Source organism: Octodon degus, unplaced genomic scaffold (genome assembly GCF_000260255.1).
Source record: "Octodon degus isolate 3935 unplaced genomic scaffold, OctDeg1.0 scaffold00010, whole genome shotgun sequence".
Classification (NCBI taxonomy): Eukaryota; Metazoa; Chordata; class Mammalia; order Rodentia; family Octodontidae; genus Octodon; species Octodon degus.
This window is the reverse complement of record NW_004524586.1, coordinates 18,951,351-18,971,167: the sequence shown is the minus strand read 5'-3', so window position 1 is coordinate 18,971,167 and position 19,817 is coordinate 18,951,351. Positions and strand designations below refer to the sequence as shown.

Below are 19,817 nucleotides of genomic sequence, written 5' to 3'. Positions count from 1 at the left end.
TATGCTTTGTCAGGTTTGCACATAATACTCCTTTCCTTGTCCTCTGTAGGGTGTCTTCTTGTTCTGTGACTCTGTAACCAGCTGTAAGCTCCTAGTGCATATCTCTTGGCATCTAGCTGTGTCTTGCACACACTTTTTACTGAGGTCTTGGTATTTCTACAGTTGCTGCCATGGAGTTTCTAGAATTACTCAGAAGCTCCACTTCTCTTCTTTGCAGGTCTTCCAATGTGATCTATTTATTTATAGGTTTTAGAAAACACAAGGCACTAGTCTGTAATCTGCAATACTAGAATGCCTAAGATGAAAGTTTTGAACCTTCATTGCTCTGACTAAAAAAAGTTGATGGAAAGGCCGGCCCGATAGCTCAGTGGATTAAAGCGCCTGCTTAGGCAGATGCAGGGACTGGGATTTGATCCCTGGTGTGCCACACTGAACCTGCTCCTGGGGCATGCTGAGACTGCCGCTGAGACTGGGTGTGGTGGCATGCACCTGTAATCCCAGTGCTTGGGAGGCTGAAAACAGGAGGATCACTGCGAGTCTTATTTGTGTAATGAGACCCTATAGACGCTGCACTAAATACACAAACAAAAAGTGACATGGATTGACATAGGAAAACGTTGATACAAACTAATGCTCTAGTAGCTAGACCCAAGAGGAAATATTGTATAGTAAATGCCAAATGTCAGTGAATATGTGGTTGCATATAAGATAATGTGATTTCAAAGCTTTATCTTTTTTTTTTAAATTTATTTATTTATGTGTGTGTGTGTGTGTGTGTGTGTGTGTCGTGTGTGTGTGTGTGTGTGTGTGTGTGGCCAGCTCAGCCCACCAGGGGGCGGGCTGGCTGGCATGTGGTGCTGGGGAATTGAACCGCAGTCCCTGTGCTTTGCTAAGCTTTTCTAAGTAGGTGCTTTAGACCACTGAGCCATCTCACCAGCCCATCAAAGCTTTATCTAAAAGAGATAAAATTTAATTGAGCTTTAAAGGATGGGTAGGACTTGTATGAAGTGTGTCTTTTGTGCTTGTATATCTAAGGGCAGTGCTTTCAGGTGTGTATCTTCAGGGGTGGTGATACAAAGATAAATTGGATTGAGTGTGTGAAGTGTATTTCGAGAATATGTTGGTCCTGAGCTAAGAGAATGAAGTTGAGAGTTTATACTGTTACAGAATATCTTTTGAGAGAGGATTGTTCTGGAAGTACATGGATAGATTTGAAAAGCAAAGAAGCTTGAAGATTGTTATAGTAGTTCTGAGCAGAACTGAGAAAAGATTGGTGGTAGAGATGGGAAAAAAAAATTGATTGGAATGAAATCATTGGGCAGAAAGCTGAATTCAAGTGATGCTGTTTCTTTGCTGGGGATATGATTAGTGTCTTTATTATTTTTCTTGTTGGTGAGACAGAACTCCTGACACCAAAAGTTAATTAAAGGAGGAAAGGTTTTTGTTTTTTGTAGTCCATAATTCGTAGAGATTTCAGTTCATAGTTGGCTATGTCAAAGGCAGGATGGTATGGCAAAGGGGCATTGCAGAGGAGAAAGAGTCTGTGGTAGGTAGAATGCAGCAAAGCAGCAAATGACAACAGTAGCCTTCTTTCTGTCCCTTATCTTATATCCAGACTACATGCCCCAGGGTGGGCCTTTCCATTATCCACACCCAGAAAAGTATGCCAAGGCAATCAATGGACTAATTTAGTAATCACATACCCTTGATCCCAGCATCACACACTTAATCCCACTCACCTTTGAAAAGCGCATTGCGTGGACTGCACAAGGCTTTGAGGTGACAGCTAGGTGTAGGCCATAACAAGTGGAAACTAGAGAAGTCGGGATAGGACATTGTCATGGGAGGAAGATAAAAAGTTCAATGAAGTGTTGATAAGTTGTTGGAGTCCTGAAATGGGGTAAGATTTGTGGATATATCATCCGTCTCCAAGATTTTTGGGTAGTATTTCTGGTGATTCTTATGAGGAAGACAGTGATGTAGGAATATAATGCTGAGAATAAGAGATGATGACTTATGTGGGAATTTTTGTTTAGGGTTTAGGTAATTCTTTTTATTTTTTATTTAATTAATTTATTTTTTTTGGCGGAACCGGGGATTGAACTCAGGCCCTTGGCGCTTGCCAGGGAAGCGCTTATTCCACAGAGCCATGTCCCTGGCCCCTTTTTAATTTTTTAAAATTAAGTTTTACAACTCAATTACTTTTTTTATGTATTTAGTACAGGGTCTACAGGGTCTCACTATGCATATAGGACTTGTAGTGATCCTTCCTGTTTTTCTGGCCTCCCAAGTGCTAGGATTACAGGCATGCGACATCATGCCAAGTCTCAATCAGCACTCCCTGGAGGTGGGCCAGGGACCGGGGCTGGCACAGGCACAACAGGCCAGGGATCAAAGCCCTGCTCCCTGCTTCTTCCTGAGCAGGTGCTTTAATTTGCTGAGCTGTCTGGACGGCCCTCAATTCAATTATGTTGTAACATTTTAACAGAACCTGAAATTTAGATAATGCTTTTATGAATATCCTTTTCCGTTTTAATTTACATTTGTACTATTCTAAGATGTTGTGTGAACATTTATAAAATTCCACAGATTTGTAAGCCTACAGATTTTTAGTAATACATTATATTAAGCTAATAGTCTGTCAGAAGGCTGTTGCTGTTAGCCCTTCCTTTGGATAATTTCTAATCACTTAAAACTACTTGAAAATTACCTGGAAATATTTAAGGAATTTACAGTAGGTTGCTTTACTTTCTTGATTCTCTTAGGTTTTTTTTTTTTTTTTTTTTTTTTTTTTTTTTTTTTTTTTTTTTTTTGTAGCATGTGGATAGGGGGTTTTGCATGATAGCTGTAATTTTTTTAAAAAATTATTTATTTATTTATTTTGTGTGTGTGTGGCCAGTTCAGCCCACCAGGGGGCGGGGCTGGCTGGCATGTGGTGCTGGGGATTGAACCGCGGTCCCTGCGCTTTTGCTTAGTTTAGCTTGTCCTTGTTCTAAGTAGGTGCTTTAGACCACTGAGCCATCTCACCAGCTTCGATAGCTGTAATTTTTAAGAAATTGACTTCAAGATAGATATGCTTGTAGGGGAATGCCTTGTAACTATGGTTTAATTAACTCATTGAACATGAGCATATACAATTATTACATATACAATTATTTGTCACTTATTCAGCCATTAATAATATGGACGATAATGCTTGTGCTTTTATTATTTGATTTGGGAAGTATATAATTAAAAGCATTGTGGGGCTGGTGAGATAGCTCAGTGGAGTAAAGCACCTGCTTAGGCAAGCCAACCCCGGACACCACATGCTGTGCCAGCCCCGCCCCCATGGCCAGCTGAGCTGGCTGGAGAGTCTGGGTGTAGTGGTGCAAGCTTATAATCACAGCTCTGAAGAGGCTGAAAACAGGAGGAGCACTGTGAGTCCGAGCTGTGTAGTGAGACCCTCTAACAACCAAATATGTTTAAAAATAAAGCAGTGTGAATTTAAAATGTAAAATTGTTGATGTATTTGGAGACTTCGTTCATTCTATAGGTAGGGTTTGATACACAAATAATTTCTAGGCTTTTTTGTGCACTGGATGAAAACTTGGTATTTTATTTGACCCAAAGAATATTTGTTTTAAGAGTAGCACTTAGGTATAATACTGATACTGTGGAGGCTGAGGCAGGAATACTGTGAGTTAAGAGATCAACTTGGATTACATAGGGAGACCCTGTCTACAGAAACAACAGAACATAAAAGCAGTTGTGTCTAGTTCTCTTTGAAGATGTGCTGATTGTGCAGATTTGATTGTACCAATTATATGATTCCTTGGGTAGAATTTAGAATTTTTTATTTTTTTGGGCTAGCTCAGGCTGCCTTAAGGGTGGGTCTGGTGTGGTTGGGGAGCTGGGGATCAAACTGTGGTCCTTTGCGCCCGAGTTTGCCCAAGCAGGCGCTTTAAACAACTGCTAACCTGCAAGCCCCTATAGTATTTTTAAAAATTTTTATTTATTTGGTACATGGTCTCCCCTACACAGGTTGGATTCGTAGTGATCCTCCAGTCTCAGCCTCCTCAGCCCTGGGATTACAGGTGTGTGCCACCATGCCTGGTTTCAGTGGCCTGCCCTTCATGCCAAGGGTTCTGGGGCCAGCACAGCATGTGGTACCAGGGATCAAACTCAGGTCCTTGCCAGGCAGGTGCTTAGACCACTGAGCTGTCTCCCCAGCCCAAATTTAGAAATTATATTGCATAGAGAATTAGAAATAAATCAACTTGGCATATGAATATATGTTAATTTAATACACTTTAATATATACATTCGTACTGTGTGTGTGTGACAAAATCTTGCTGTGTAGTTGAGGCTGGCTCTGAACTAATTAACCCTGGCTGGCCTGAAGGCTGGCCTTGAACTTGTGATCCTTCTGCCTTGGTCTGAGTGCTGGGATTACAGGTGTGTACCACTATGCCTGACTTTTTTTTTTTTTTTTTTCTTTTGTATTTTAGAGAAGGGTCTACAGGGTGTTCAGGGTCTCACTACTAGATCAGACTCATAGTGATTTGCTTATTTACAGCCTCCCAAGAGCTGGGATTACAGGTGCACGCCACCATGCCCAGTCTCAGTTGCTGTCTCAGTGCACCCTGAGGGTGGGGGCGGCATGGCAGGCCCCAGGACCGAACTCCTGGCCCCTGCGCCTGCTTGCAGGCACAGTGCCTGGCTTAAAAATGATATTTAATAACAGTGTTATGATGCAGTATTAATTCCTTAGAACTGATTACTTTTAAAATAATTTTATATACCTTTTGGAATATTTTAACATCTGGAAGAAGAACACTTAATTTCTCAGTAATGGAAAAGCTGCATAGTTAAGTTGATGTCACCTTATTTTTTTCATTCCATTTACAAGTCATCTTGCCACAGGTACAAATGACTTTCTAATAATACTTTTAAATAACACAGTATTCCTACAAAGTTTTTATGCCCCAGAGAGTGGATTCTATACATCATTATCTAATATATTCTTTTAAGACTCTTGAGGTTGGTTCAGTATTGCTTAGTTAACCTAGATTTATAAAACAAGTAGGCTAACTAGGCAGCTAAAATATTTGTCCATTATTTACCAAGTATATGTAACATTGATTATGATGAAGATATATTCGTTAAATTTTTTGTGCTGTGGGTTGAACCTACGTTCTTCCACAAGCAGCCATAACCCCATATGATTTTTTTTAAGGATAGTCAGCCTTGGACATTCAAGTGTATTTGCCAGTGCATTAGTTCCTGAATATTAGCTAAGATAAGATCATGGGCTGTTTACTTGGACCAACAAACACATCAGAGGAATATTTTATCAAAGCAAGTATAGATTTCTTTGTGATTATTAAAAAATGAAATATTGAAACTGTAGTAATCTCAGTATATGTTCAGTATATGTTCAATATGGTCTTTGGTCTTGCTAATGCCAAATTTCTACATGCTCATTGTGATTTCCAATAGATGAAGTTAATTTATATTTCATTCAAAACAAACTAAAGAAATTGCCTAAAGAAAGTGAAAATTGCCCTTAAACCTGTTGTGTACTTCAGATGCCATTATCTATTACGCTTTTGAATTGCTGTCAAATTGTGTGTAATCATTGTGTATAAACTAAATTTGAAAAGGTTTACTAAAATAAATTTCCTGAGTATGAGAAAATGTAACTGCTGAAGGGGAGAAAGATTTCAAAGCTAATTATAGTCATGCTTTTTTTTTTTCCACTTTGTGCTTATTTAGATTATATCACCTTTCTCATTTTAGCTATACAAATACTACAGGTAGCAATTGACTTAGCTTGGTTAGTATTAACAGTAATAGTGCTTTGTGTATCATGTGTACCCATACAGAGACACACAGAGATACAGACTTAACATTATGTAGAAAGATGTCTTTCCCATGTCTAATTTGACTGACTAGCCCAATGAATTAGATATTTCTATTGCTATACCAATTTAAAATTCTCACTATAATCATTAAAATAAGTGAAAATAAAATGAGATTGATTAAAAATTAGACCTTTTTATAAAAATACTTTTAGGTAAGTTAGCAGCCTGTAAGTGAAATTTTGGTCTCCTTTACAGGAATAAGCTATTCAGAGTCAGAACCTTACACATTCTGCAGTATCTCCTGTGGAAGTCAGAGTCTGAGCCAGCATGAAGACTGAAACTTGTCTTTGATCTGATTTGTAACTGTACTTTTATTCTAACCATGTACAAGGTGGAGGTTGTAGCATGGAAACTAAAATCTTAGTAAGTGATTTTTATTTTAGTTATTAAATAGTAGCCTTTCTAATAGTGAAAGTGTCCAAATCAGAGTTCACACTCTGGAGTGTGGACTTAGCAAGCAAGAGCACAATACATTTTCAAAAGTGAAAGATTAAATTTTCATGTTTAGGAAAAATCCCTAAGAAATTGGAAATACTGTTACTCTGCCTAAGATTTATTCCTTATTAAAAATAAGTGATAGTGAGTTGAGGAAGGATTTAAGCAAACAGAGGTTAATAAGTTCATTTATGAATTATTTTTCACTAAATAACATCTTTAGCATAGTGTGATGTTAGTAAGCCCACTATAAATTCTAGGAACTTTTTTTTTTTCTGAGCTAAGTTTCTCACATGTATTTCAGGCTGATCTTGAACTCATTAAGTACACCAGGCAGGCCTTGAACTTGTAGTAATTCTCCTGCCTTAGCCTTCGGAGTGCTGGGATAGCTCCTAGGAACTTTTATTTTATTTTTTATTTTTTTTTAGTACAGGGTCTACAGGGTCTCACTACACAGACCTGTTCAACCTCCCAAAAGCTGGGATTACAAGTGTGCGCCACAATGCCCAGCCAGTCTTAATTGCTGTCATGGTTTCCACAGGAGTGGGGCCAGCATGGCAGGCCAGGAATATCCCCCCCCCCCCCGTCTGCCTAAGCAGGTACTTTAATCCGCTGAGCTATCTGGAGACCCTAGGAACTTTTAAATCATGAATATATTTTAATATGAATTGAATTTTAAATATTTAAAAATTTCAAGTATTGACTGATTATTCAAAATTATATTAGTTTCATTATGCTAACAGTTATAGATGTTCTGACAGTTTGAGTTTCCCAATTATAGGTGCTATGTAGTGTTGATTTTTTTTTTTTTTTTTTTCTTCCCCAGATACAACTAGATTTTGAGGAAACAGGGTATGAAAGAAGCTTCTTTGTATCATAATGTTACTTTCTTAATTGTGGTGTTTATTCCTTAATTTTTTTTCTGCCTGTGCTAATTAAAAGCAGTGAACAATTAGCACTATTAGGGTGTTTTTCTCCTTTAGCAGGAATCATAGAAGATTTCTTTGGTATTCTTAATTTCTGAATTAATGGTATCTAGATAGTATAATTGATGTTTGTAATTTGAGAATGGTTGTATTTGAGTTATTTCTTGGTTTATGTTCTTTCCCTTCCCTTTGAGTCTTTAACTGTTGATTGCTTTCCTAAATTAGATAATGATGGCTGAGCTGAAATTAAACATTTTTATTAGTGGTATTCCTATTGTAATCTTCCTTTCCATTTGGGACAAATATTTCCCAACTGTTCCTTTGTCATTCTAAAGTAGTTATATTACATCCCAAGGTCCAAGAGATTTCTTTGGGAATTTATCTCTGATATCTCTTTGAAACTCAAAAAGAAAAGTAGAATAATTCAGTCTGAAATTTTTCATGTATCTTGTGAGAAATGTATATTTTATAAGTTGAAATATGTTTTTATTTTTTGAAAATTTTTAGAGATAGAATTATGTAGATATTTTAATAACCATGTCCTAATTATTTGTAGCTTCCTGCCTGACATAACTTTCTTCAAGAAGTGCACAATGTCAGAACGCGGAATTAAGTGGGCTTGTGAATATTGTACGTATGAAAACTGGCCATCTGCAATCAAATGCACTATGTGTCGTGCCCAAAGGCCCAGTGGAACAATTATTACGGAAGATCCATTTAAAAGTGGTTCAAGTGATGTTGGTAGAGATTGGGATCCTTCCAGCACTGAAGGAGGAAGTAGTCCTTTGATATGTCCAGATTCTAGTGCAAGACCAAGGGTTAAGTCTTCATACAGTATGGAAAATGCAAATAAATGGTCATGCCATATGTGCACATACTTGAACTGGCCAAGAGCAATCAGATGTACCCAGTGCTTATCCCAGCGTAGGACCAGGAGTCCCACAGAATCTCCTCAATCCTCAGGATCTGGCTCAAGACCAGTTGCTTTTTCTGTTGATCCTTGTGAGGAATACAATGATAGAAATAAACTGAACACAAGGACCCAACATTGGATTTGTTCTATTTGCACATATGAAAATTGGGCCAAGGCTAAAAAGTGTGTGGTTTGTGATCACCCCAGGCCTAATAACATTGAAGCAATAGAGTTGGCAGAAACTGAAGAGGCTTCTTCAATAATAAATGAGCAAGACAGAGCTCGATGGAGGGGAAGCTGCAGTAGTGGTAATAGCCAAAGAAGATCACCACCTACTACAAAACGAGACTCAGAAGTGAAAATGGATTTTCAGAGGATTGAATTTGCTGGTGCTGTTGGAAGCAAAGAGGAACTTGAAGTGGACTTCAAAAAACTAAAGCAAATTAAAAACAGGATGAAAAAGACTGATTGGCTATTCCTCAGTGCTTGTGTGGGTAAGTTTCTGTTTTCTGCATTGTTTTGAATGCGATAGGAAAAGGCATTAAATATGACAGGAAAAGTATAAGTGGTCAGTATTATTTAGCACTGACTTCATTCAGCATGATAGCTATATTCTTGCTGTTTTGATTGGAGAGGTTGAGGGTACTGGAAATCAAACTCAGGACCTCACGCTTGCCAAGCAGGTGCTGTGCCTCTGAGCAGTATTTCTGGCCCTATAGCTGTATTCTTGAGTGTGCATGCCTAAGAACCTATATATTTTTGAGCTCATCAACTTTATACCAATTTGCCTACATTTGTGTACATATCTTTTATTTCTTGTGTACATATAAGGGGAGAAAAGTTAACACAAACTTACTGCATATTAGCAAAAAATGTACACCTGGTCTTTAAAACTGTAACACTTTATTGCACCAAGATGTGACTTAGGAACACCAGCTGCTATTTCTCAGTGTTTGTAAACAGTGCAAGCATCTTGTGATGATAGAGGCTTTAGTCAGATGTTAAAAATATCACAAAAATGTGTGACTCCAAGAAGTGGAACAAACATAATACTGACCTTGAAAATGCTGACATTAAATACATATGTTATGTAGTGAATGTTTGCAAACTTCATAGATCTGATTTCACTTAGCCATTTTATTCCATAGTTCAAGTTATGATGTGTATGTATTGTGTTTTTATTGCTCTCCCAAGGATATATGGAATATTAGTTCAGAGCTGTTACATGATGCATATGAGAGCAGCGTTTTTTCCCTAGTTACTGACCTTGTGAATTATTTCACAAAACATTTACTTGAATCTTCAGTATGTTAGATTTTGTAGTTTGAGTTATTTCAGTAGGGTATTTACCTTTCTTGGGGGGGGAATTGCTTTAATACTTATTTTCATTAAGAAAATTTTGGGGTTAGTAAACATATTTTTTTTTTTTTCAGGTACAGTCTCAGTGTATAGTGCAGGGTGGCCTTGAACTTGATTATGTAGCCCAGGCTGGCTTCAAACTCATGATGATCCTTCTGCCACACAGCCTTCAAGTACTGGGGTTAACAGTCATATGTGACCATATATGACAGTAAAGATAATTTTTTGAAAAATGTATTTTGTACAGAGTCTACAGGTTCTCACTACATAGATCAGGCTCGTAGTGATCCACCTTTTTCAACCTCCCAATAGCTGGGATTACAGGCGTGTGCCATCAGGCATGGCACGCCAGGGGTCGAACCCTGACTGTTGTGCTCTGCCTAACCAGGCCCTTTAGACTGCTGAACTATTTGGCCAGCCCTTAAAGATAAATTCTGTTTGGAGCAATAGCAGATAATCTTTGTTTGGGCTGAAATATGATTTAGCAAACAAAACAAAACAAAACAAAAAAAAACCAAAAAAAAACAAAAAAAAAAAGAAAAGAAAGGACTGGGGAGATAGCTCAGTAGAATAAGAGCTTGCCTGGGAAGTGCAAGGGCCTGAGTTCAATCCCCGGTTCCGCAAACAAACAAGCAAAGAAAAAAAATATGATTTAGCTTTTTTTTTTTTTTTTGTATTTACTATAGGGTCTATGGGGCCTCACTACGTAGATCAGACTTGTAGTGATCCACCTCTTTTCAACCTCTCAAAAGCTGGGATTATAGGTGTGTACCACCATGCCCAGTCTCAGTTGCCATCTCGGTGTGCTCCTGAGGTGGGGCTGGCAGGGCTTGTGGTGCTGGGGATTGAACCCCAGCCCTTGCACTACTGCCTAAGCTGGTGTTTTAGTCTGCTGAGCTATCTGGCTGGCCTTAGCTATGTTTTTTCCTTGCTGTGTTATTTCTTGTCTTTATGACTTGTTCTTATTGCTGCCTATTACTTCATTCCACATATCATTAGTTCTTTTGAATGTCTGACCTTGAACTTCTTTGTGCTTTAAAACTTTTTTTTTTTCCTTTGTGGTACTGTGAATTGAACATACTACCTTCACACTGAAGTACATCCCCAGGTCTTTTTTTATTTTAAATTTTGAGAGAAAGTCTAGATTGTCCATATTGGGGTGATTTCTTCTGCCTCAGTCTCTCAGGGTGCTGGATTATAGGTTTGTGCTGCACCACACCTGGCTTCATTTTAATGATGAACAAAAGCTCTTGCCAGGGCCAGTGTTAGATTGGTCTTGTTTCATTTGTAAGTTTTTGTTAAGATGGCCATTGCCACCCCATAATGTCTGAATTCTTAGGGCTAAGGATTGTTTATATGTGGTTCTTGATAATTTGGTTCTGTCTTGGTTATCAGAAAATATTTTTGACCTCAAACTTTACGATGTCATTTTGAATAGTTTCACAAAAGTTATGCAACTGTCTTTATTGAGTAGTCACACTCTGATTTGTGAACACTGAAATATTAAAAAGTTTTAAAAAACCTTGTTTACATTGTATTAGATAAAAACCTAGTCTACATGTACTGAAAATCAATCTCTATTTTTTTCCCTTTTTGCCTGCTTTATGTTCCTCAGATTTCAATAGATGCAGTGCTGTGTATTATGGCTTATTGATTTCATGCATTAAAAATGATCTCCATAGTGTGTATACTAAGCACAAAATTGTACACTGAGTATAAGTTTTGGGACTTTCTAAAATTGTAAAATATTCTCAGGTGTAGGTCACTTTTATAGCTGGTAAAAAAAGGAATGAGGAAATTGAATTATTGAAAAACTAAAAGTAAGCTAAAACATTAGCAGTATGGTTTCAAACATCTTTACCTGGTTATTGGTCATAAGTTTCATGAGGATGTTTGGTGTAGCAGTGCTAACACTGCCCTCAGTAAAAGTGGAATCTGGGGTGGAAGCTAAGATGGTAAAGGTAGAATTGTGACTAAGTTCATTTTTTTCTGGGATGTCTGTTACTGGTACTATGTATTCTCAGGGAGATCATGTCAGCATTCCCCCAAAATTGCACTTCCCACAGCAGTGTACCAAGAGAATAGGATAGCACTACTGAGTACAGGGTTTTTGTTTTACTGTTGTATTCAACCAGTTGCCATGTGATATTGCATTTGTTAGAGGTCCAAATCCTTGAAAGACAAAGTCAGGTAAGAAACTTAAAGCATTTTAACTAAACCTGTTTGATAATTTGTTTATCTGAACTTCAGAGTCATGTATTCAGCTGCCTACTCAGCAGCTCTTCTGAGTGTGTAATGTTTCAGTCTTCTAAAACTGAGCTGGTCTGCCTTAAGTCTGTTGTCTCCTACTCTCCCATCTCAGTTGATTGGCAAATTCATTGTTCTGTTGTGTGTGCCAAAAGCTTTGGTCATTCATGATTCTCCTACATTTCTCTTATACCCATTCTTACTTGTCAGAACATCTTATTGACTTTACCTTCAAAATATATCCAGAATCTAACCATTTTCACTATCTTGTTCTAAATGATGCCTCCCCCCATTGTTACTTACAACCTGCTTTTAAAGTAGGAGCTACTTTAAAAAAAACAAAAACAAAAACAACCTTTGCTTGGAACTCTAGTGATTGCCTCTGTGCCTAAGAGTAAAAGCCCAGGTCTTTTAAAGAGTACAAGGCTGTGTGTATATGCTGTGTCTCCTTTCTCCCAGTATGCACTGTTTAGCTCTGAACTCTGCTGTCAACTTTGGCTCATTTCACTCTGACCATCTTTTCTGTTTTTACCCACAAACCTTAGACCAGTGGTGCTGAACCTGTGGGAGCAGCTGGGTTTTTGTTATCATTGAAAGCTCTAAAAGGTTCTCTTCTCCAGCACAGGCTTAGGACTTTCCTCTGCTTGCATTACTCTTTCCAGATGTAAAATTTGCTAAATTAACTTCTTTACTTATTTTCTCAAATGATGCCTTTTTGGTGAGACACTCCTGGCTGCTATATCTAAACTTTCATCTGTTTCCTATACTCCCTGCTTCCATACTTAATTTTCTTCATAATGCTTGCAGCCTCCTGATACATTTGATCGTTGTTCTTGCCATCTTTTGACATTTAGGTTTCTCATGGTTTAGATTTTTGAATATTGGGCTCCTAGCTGTATTCTAATATTGTACTACAACAGTGCCTGCTATGTATTGGTTACTAACATTTGTTAAATCAGTCAGTGGACAAACCATTTTTAGAGTTGAGATCTAGGTGAACAGACTGTTACCCTGTTTCTTTCCTGAATTTCTAGATTCTTTGCTTGCTTTATATTTCACTTTATAGATTACTTGGCACTTGACCCAGTGGCATTAGGTCTGATTCTCCCTAAGTGTCAAACTGAAGTGATAAATGTGGTAGGATCTTAACTGGCAAGGGAGGAGAGGCCTAAGTTTGCCACAAGGTGCTGTGTGGATATGAAAGGTCAGAAGTCCTTTTTTTTTCCATTTACTTTTACTACGTTCTCCATCTTTGTATTTTCATAGTAATATTTAATTAAATATTGTTTCCTGTACATAAATTGCTATCAAATAATATTTTCTTTTTTGTGATGCAGTTCAGGCTGGCCTCAAACTTACAGCAATCCCCTTCCTGCCTCAGCTTCCCGATTGCTGGGATCACAGGTGTGCATTACCATCGCTGGCTGAATAAAATTTTTATATAAAAATGTTTTCTTTGTAATTGTACCAGTAACCTTCTGCTTGCCCCTTTTCTCATTGTGTGTGTGTATGTGTATGTATGCATGTGTGCATGTGTATGCACATGTGCACTTCTATGCGTGTATTGCTGGGGATATTGACTCAGGGTCTTATGTCAGTCAAGCACCTTATCACTGAACTACATCTCATACTCCATTTTGTTTCACTTTTAATCAGTATCTTTTTTAGTTTGTTCAGTGTGCCTGCTAATGAAGATGAGAAAGAATTGGTATTTCGTGAGGGTGTTGAAGGTATAGGTGTAAAGAATTAAGCTTAATCAGGTATGGTGGCATGTGCCTGTAATTCCAGTGCTTGGAGGCAATCCCAGGCTGAGCTACGCATTGAGTTCAAGGCTAGATTGAACTACATAGCGGGCTGGGGAGATAGTTAGAAACTTGTAATCTTGTGTCATTTGTTATGTGTCCACATTCCAGAGGTAGATGTAACTGTAGAAACTTCTATAACTTTGGTGGTATTAAGGTTTTTAGAAGGTGCTTGACCATTTGGACTTCCTCTTAACAAAAGTCAGTAAACATAGGCTTATTACATTTTGAAAAATTTGCAGCTTGTTTTGATATTAGTATTAAGAATTGTGTATGTAGATATACGGTTTGTCAATTGAAGGCTTCTTTTTAAGGAAGAAAGCTGTTAAGATTGTGTTAGTGTTGGGGCCAGGGAGATAGCTCAGTAGAATAAGCGCTTGCCTTGCAAGAGCAAGGGCCCGAATTCAATCCCTGATTTCTGCCAAAAAAGACCCAAAAAACAAACAAACAAAAAAAGGATTGTATTAGTGTTTTCTTTTTCTATGGAAAAATAAATGATTGTAAAATGTAATTTTTTTTTTTTTTAATTTGTAGTTTTGAAATCCATTTCTCATTAAATGAATAGGTATTGTGCAGTAGTCCAAACAGGATTTCGTTAACTTTGAAGAAAAATCCTTGGGGCTGGCGAGATAGCTCAGTGGTGTAAAGCGCCTGCTTAGGCAGGCATGGAGGGACCTCCGTTCGATCCCCAGCACCACATGCCATGCCAGCCCCGCTCCCAGGGTGGGCTGAGCTGACCATAAAAAAGAAAAAAATAAATAAAGGAAACATTTAAAAAATAATAATTAATCCATTTTTAAAAAAAAGAAAAATCCTTTAGGTGAGAAATGTTAGTCTTATGAACTGGGGTGGCTAAAAGGTGACTTATATCAAGAAAATAACCATATTAAACAGAAAATGAAATCCTTTTATTGGATACAGTAGTGATTTTACCTCCCTAAGACATTTTTGGGACTAGGTGCAGTGGTGCATGCTTATCATCTCAGCTACTTGGGAGGCTGAGACAGGAGTGTTGTAAATTTGATGTTTTCTGGGAAAATAAGAGAGATTTTTGCCTTACAAACAAAAATGAACAATGCTAGGGATACAGACCAGAGATAGACTTTTTGTAGTCTTTCTTCGCATGTACAAAGCTGTGGCTTCAGTCCATGTTGAAGCCATCTGTCTTTGTTGTTGTTACAGTTTGACTATGCAGCTCAAGCTGGACTTGAACTCAACTTTGTAGCTCAGACTGGCCTCACACTTGCAGCAGTCTTTCTGCAGCAGCCTCCTAAATGCTGAGATTACAGGTATATGCCACCTGAGGTTTTCTAACATTAGAGGAATTTGGAACATACAAATAATTGTGCAGAAAAAAAAAATACAAAACGCATCTATTGTGTAATAGTCCTTAACTTTATAAAAATTTTCGGGCTGGCCAAATAGCTCAGTGTGTTAAAGTGCCTGCAAGCAGGCCCAGGGGCGGGGCTTTCGATCCCTGGGCCTGCTGTGCTGGCCCTGCTCCTGGGGTATGCTGAGACAGCAATTGAGACTGGGTGTGGTGGTGCACACCTGTAATCCCAGCACTTGCGGAGGCTGTAAAGAGGAGAATCACTATGAGTCCGATCTAGTAGTGAGACCCTGAACACCCTATAGACCCTTCCCTAAAATACAAAAAAAAAAAAAAAAAAAAAAAAAAAAAAAAAAAAAATCGATTAACTTCAAAGACATTTTATTGATGGATTTACGTGAAGACATTAGGTATTTTTTTCTCTCTTTTTAAAAATGTCTTTCGTATAGGGTGTCACTATGCAGTTTGGACTTGTAGTGATCCTCCTGTTTTCAGCCTCCCCAGTGCTGGGATTACAGGTGTGCGCTACCATGCCTGGACTTGGTAGCTGGCTCAGCATGCCCAGCGGTGAGGCTGGTGCAGCATGTGGTGCCAGGGATGAAACCCTGGTCCCTCAGCTTGCTGAAGCAGGTGCATACACTGAACTATCTCACTGGCTCTTAACATTAGGTATTTTGAAAACACTATTAATGAGATTAGTTGTTGTGCCCAAGTTTGCATTTTTTACTTGCATACTAATCTTTTTAATATATTTATTCTCCATAATAGTACTTCAACTTTTTTTTATGACTATGAAATGACTCATTTCAGTGTCACAGGTAGGATAATGTCCCATATCCCCAAGTTCAGATACCAGTCCTCAGAATCTATTAGTGTACTAATTTTCATAGCAGAAGAGATTTTGTAGACATGATTTAGAATCTTGAAATGGAGAGGTTACCTTGGATTATCCAGGAAACAAAGTCCTTCCTTAAAGGGAGACAAGAAAGTGAGTGCTACAAGATAAGTGTCAGTGGACAGAGAATGCCAGGAGTTCCGAAATATGGACAGAAATATGGACAGACAGCCTCTAGATGGCAGAAAAACCTTTTGAAGGAGAATAGCCCCCATAAGATTCACAGTGTATTTCTGATGTCCTCGGTTTTAAGATAATGGATGTGATAGTGTACACCTATAATCCCAGTGCTTGAGAGGCTGGATGAGCCAGGACAGTCACAAGTTGGAGACCAGCCTGGGCTACATAGTGAGATATACTGTCTTAAAAAGAAAAAAAGGTGTTTTTTTAAAGTACTGAAGTTCAGACCCAAGGTCTTCACACTGAAATACTTCCCCAGTGTCTTTACTTTGTGATAGGGTCTTGCTAGTCACTAAATTGCTTAGGATTGGCTCCAGTTTGGGATCCTCCTATCTCAGCTTCTAGAATGCTAGGATTACAGATATGTATCTGTGTGCTTTTTTTTTTTTTCCTGTGTGCTTTTATTGTCAGTAAATTTACAGTAATGTATTAGAGCAGCAATAGCAAATGTTTTTGTCTTTTTTTTTTTTTTTTTTTTTTTTGGAGACAGGTTCTCACTATGCAGTTCAGGCTGGCCTTGAGCTCACTTTGTATCCCAGGCTGGTCTTGAACTTGCAACAATCCTGCCTCAGCCTTCCAAGTACTGGGATTAATTACAGCCATGTGCCACCACGCCCAGCAATAGCAAATGAATACAAATAGCATTAAAAAACCCCAAGTATCTTAATTTGACAAGTCACAAAAATTTTACTTTCTCTAATTCTTAGGGGGAATTTAATGTGATTTTGTTACTATGTATTGGAGTGGCCAGCTTGCTGAATATAAAGTAGCCATGTTGTTGCTCTAAAGTGCCCCTTCCCATGATTGAGAAGAGCACTGTTACCGGAATTTTTAAATTATGTTTGATACCTATGAATACCATTTTTGTCTTCACTTTAAGTCAGAAAAAAAAAAAGACATGGCCTATATGAAGCTGATTGCTGTAACCCGAGGTAATCTGTCACCTGCTATATTCCATACAATTCTATTGTTACATCATATTATTATTATTATTATTATTATTATTCTTGGTGTTTGATGTTTCCAGACTGTTTTCTTTGCTTGTGTTGGCCCCATTTTCTGCTTGGTATATACTATAGTCATTTGGTCAGTCTATTTTACTACTATAGAATTTTAACTGCCCTGTGAAATTGCTTTTCAGTTATCATTATTGGCTCGGTAGATCTGTTTAGAGATCATTTTCTTGGAGGTGACAAAGGAATCTGCTGCAATTATTCTATTTTGTTAGATTTAAATTAGGTTTTTTTTTTAAATGGTAGATTGTGAACTTTGTTTTTATGTTGTTACCAGACTGAGTGTTGTGCCCAAAGGTACTGTTCTCATGGACTGTCCTATTCTTATATTGCTGTTCATGTAAATGCAGAGCCAGGGAAAAAGTTCTTAGATCTGTCTTCACTGTTTAAATCTATCCAATTGCTTTGTATTTTTTTTTTTAATTAAATGGTTTGAGCAAACATAGTTTACTAAAAGCTTTTAATAGAATCCACAGTATAGGCAGACTACTGTAGCAAATGCTGAACATAGTCTACTAAAAGCTTTTAATAGAATCCACAATACAGGCAGACTACTGTAGCAAATCTTTAGTAGCATATCCATAAAAGGAAAGTCAGCTGCTAGATTGCTGGCAGATCCTTGTATGTCCTTGATTAACTTTGTATGGTACTCTTAATGTGGGTTGGATGTGTAGCTATTAGACTAGCTTTTTTGTATTATATATATTTTTGATTGTGGAGTTACTCCTTACCAATCGAATTTATATTAGTGGGGGTAGAATTATTGTTAGCTCTATGAAAGGAGTCATTACTTTGTGCTTGTTTTTTTGTCTTTTTCCTTTACAGTTTTAAGGATTTCCCCCATGATTTTGGAACTCTGGATATACAATAGCATTTTATGTCATGATTTTAAAATGAATTGTAGACTAAATGCCTGCTTAGGCAAGCACAGGGACCAGGGTTCGATCCCTGGCACCACATGCCGCACTGGCCCTGCCCTGGCCCCCAGACACCCCGAGCCAGAGACTGAGTCCAGGCCTGGCAGTGCATGCCTGTGATCCCAGTGCTGGGGAGGCTGAAAACAAACAGGAGGATCACTACGACTCCTAACTGCATAGTGAGACCTCGTACCAAATACATTTAAAAAAAAAAAAGAATTGCGAGAATTTTCAGCAATATCCTTTCCACTATTAATTGGTGCTGGCCACTTTAGCGTGATATTTCAAAGTACTTCTTGACACTTTAGATTAAAGTAAGCTTCCAGGGTTGGAGTGTGCTATTATTAAGGCAAATGAGTGGTGATGGCAGACATAGAGGCCCAAGTGTATTCTGGTTGCCTCTGGGGTGCCTGAGACATAATTTCTGGCTTTCACAAGTGAGTGATTGTTAATGGTTTGTGTCTAGGTGTCCCCCCAAAGCCTCATGCAGTCTTGGGGCAGCCTCTGGAGTTTGTGATTGATTATTGTGGGTGTAGATGCTACACCTGCCCTGGGGCAGGTAATTTGCATCACAGTATAAGGGGGGGGGGGGAAGAAGCTAACAGCTTGAGCTGCTGCTACCTCTCCTTTTGCTCTTGCTCTTTGCCGCCACCATGAAAGTTTGCTCTCTGCAATGTGCCAGGCTGCCTTGGAGCCAGATGAATATGGACAGAAACCTCCAGTAACTGTGAGCTAAATAAACCTTTCCTTCCTTCATTTTGAGTGTCAGGTATTTGTCCCAGCAATGAGAGAAGAGTAACTAAGACAGTGATTATACATGCTTTTCAGAGGTAATGTGTACGTCCTGTGAAAAGGAAAATGTCAGCTGAGTCTTGATTATATGATACTTTGGAATATGCATCACTGATGTAATAGTTTCAGTTTGTTTGTTTATTTATTTATTTATTTGTGTGTGTGTGTGTGTGTGTGTGTGTGTGGCCAGCTCAGCCCACCAGGGGGCGGGGCTGGCTGGCATGTGGTGCTGGGGGATTGAACCGTGGTCCCTGGGCTTTGCTAAGCTTGTTCTAAGTGGGTGCTTTAGACCACTGAGCCATCTCACCAGCCCCATAGTTTCAGTTTAAAACTACAGTATTAAGTATATACTCTGAATTTGGAAGTCTAGATATATTTTTTAATATTAAATGTAAAAGGACCTAGTTAGACTTGAGAATTGCTGGAGTCTACAGCATAAAAAAAAGTCTTTTAAAAGTAAGCTGGGTCTGGTGCTTCAAGCCTGTAGTTTCAGCATGTAGGAGGATTCCAGGTTTGAATCTGGAAAACCTAGTGACTTAGTAAGACCCTTAAAAAAAAAAAAAAAAAGAGGTAATGATGTTGCTCAGTGTGAAGGCTCTAAGTTCGAACTCTACTGCTACCACAGAAAAGTCTTACTAAATTATACATACAGTGGTAAAAAATAAAACCAAGCATAAATAGTTGGATTTAAAAAGGGCAAAGTTCACTGCCAGTTCTGTGGAAAGAACCATTGTTTTCACTAACAGCCTGTTATTCTGAAAAATATCATAGCTTTTGTAAAAGTTGTGCACTTAATACTACATACTTTTGACATAGATTTTCCAGTTTACTTTGTTATGATTTTCTCAATGTCTCTTTCACTGATGTGTTTTTTCCCCCTGAAATACAGTACTTGAGTTAGTTGTGTACATCTTGGTACTTTGCCCCTAAGTACTTTAGCATTTAATTCTCAGTAACAAAGACATTTTTACTCTGTAGCCACATGGTATAATCAATAAATTTAATACTGAATACCTGTATTTAGTGTTACCAGTACCTCTGTAATTGATGGTGTTCCCGCCCTGTTTAATCAAGGATTACATAGTCCATTGTATTTTTTTTT

At 38.2% G+C, this 19,817-nt stretch overlaps 1 protein-coding gene across 3 annotated transcripts in view; it reads left to right on the top strand.

Moving 5' to 3' along the window:
- The window catches only part of Zranb1 (zinc finger RANBP2-type containing 1), a 64,108-nt gene that overhangs the window by 10,199 nt on the left and 34,092 nt on the right, over positions 1-19,817 (top strand). Inside the window, exons 1-2 of one of the 3 annotated variants that reach the window (XM_004625587.2) lie at positions 6,102-6,269; positions 7,824-8,674. In XM_004625587.2, coding sequence (XP_004625644.1) covers positions 6,229-6,269; positions 7,824-8,674 — 892 coding nt within the window. In that variant the 5' untranslated portion in view covers positions 6,102-6,228. Of the gene's footprint in view, positions 1-6,101; positions 6,270-7,823; positions 8,675-19,817 lie in introns of those variants that run through there. The other 2 variants (XM_023708902.1, XM_023708903.1) reach the window with 2 other exon arrangements.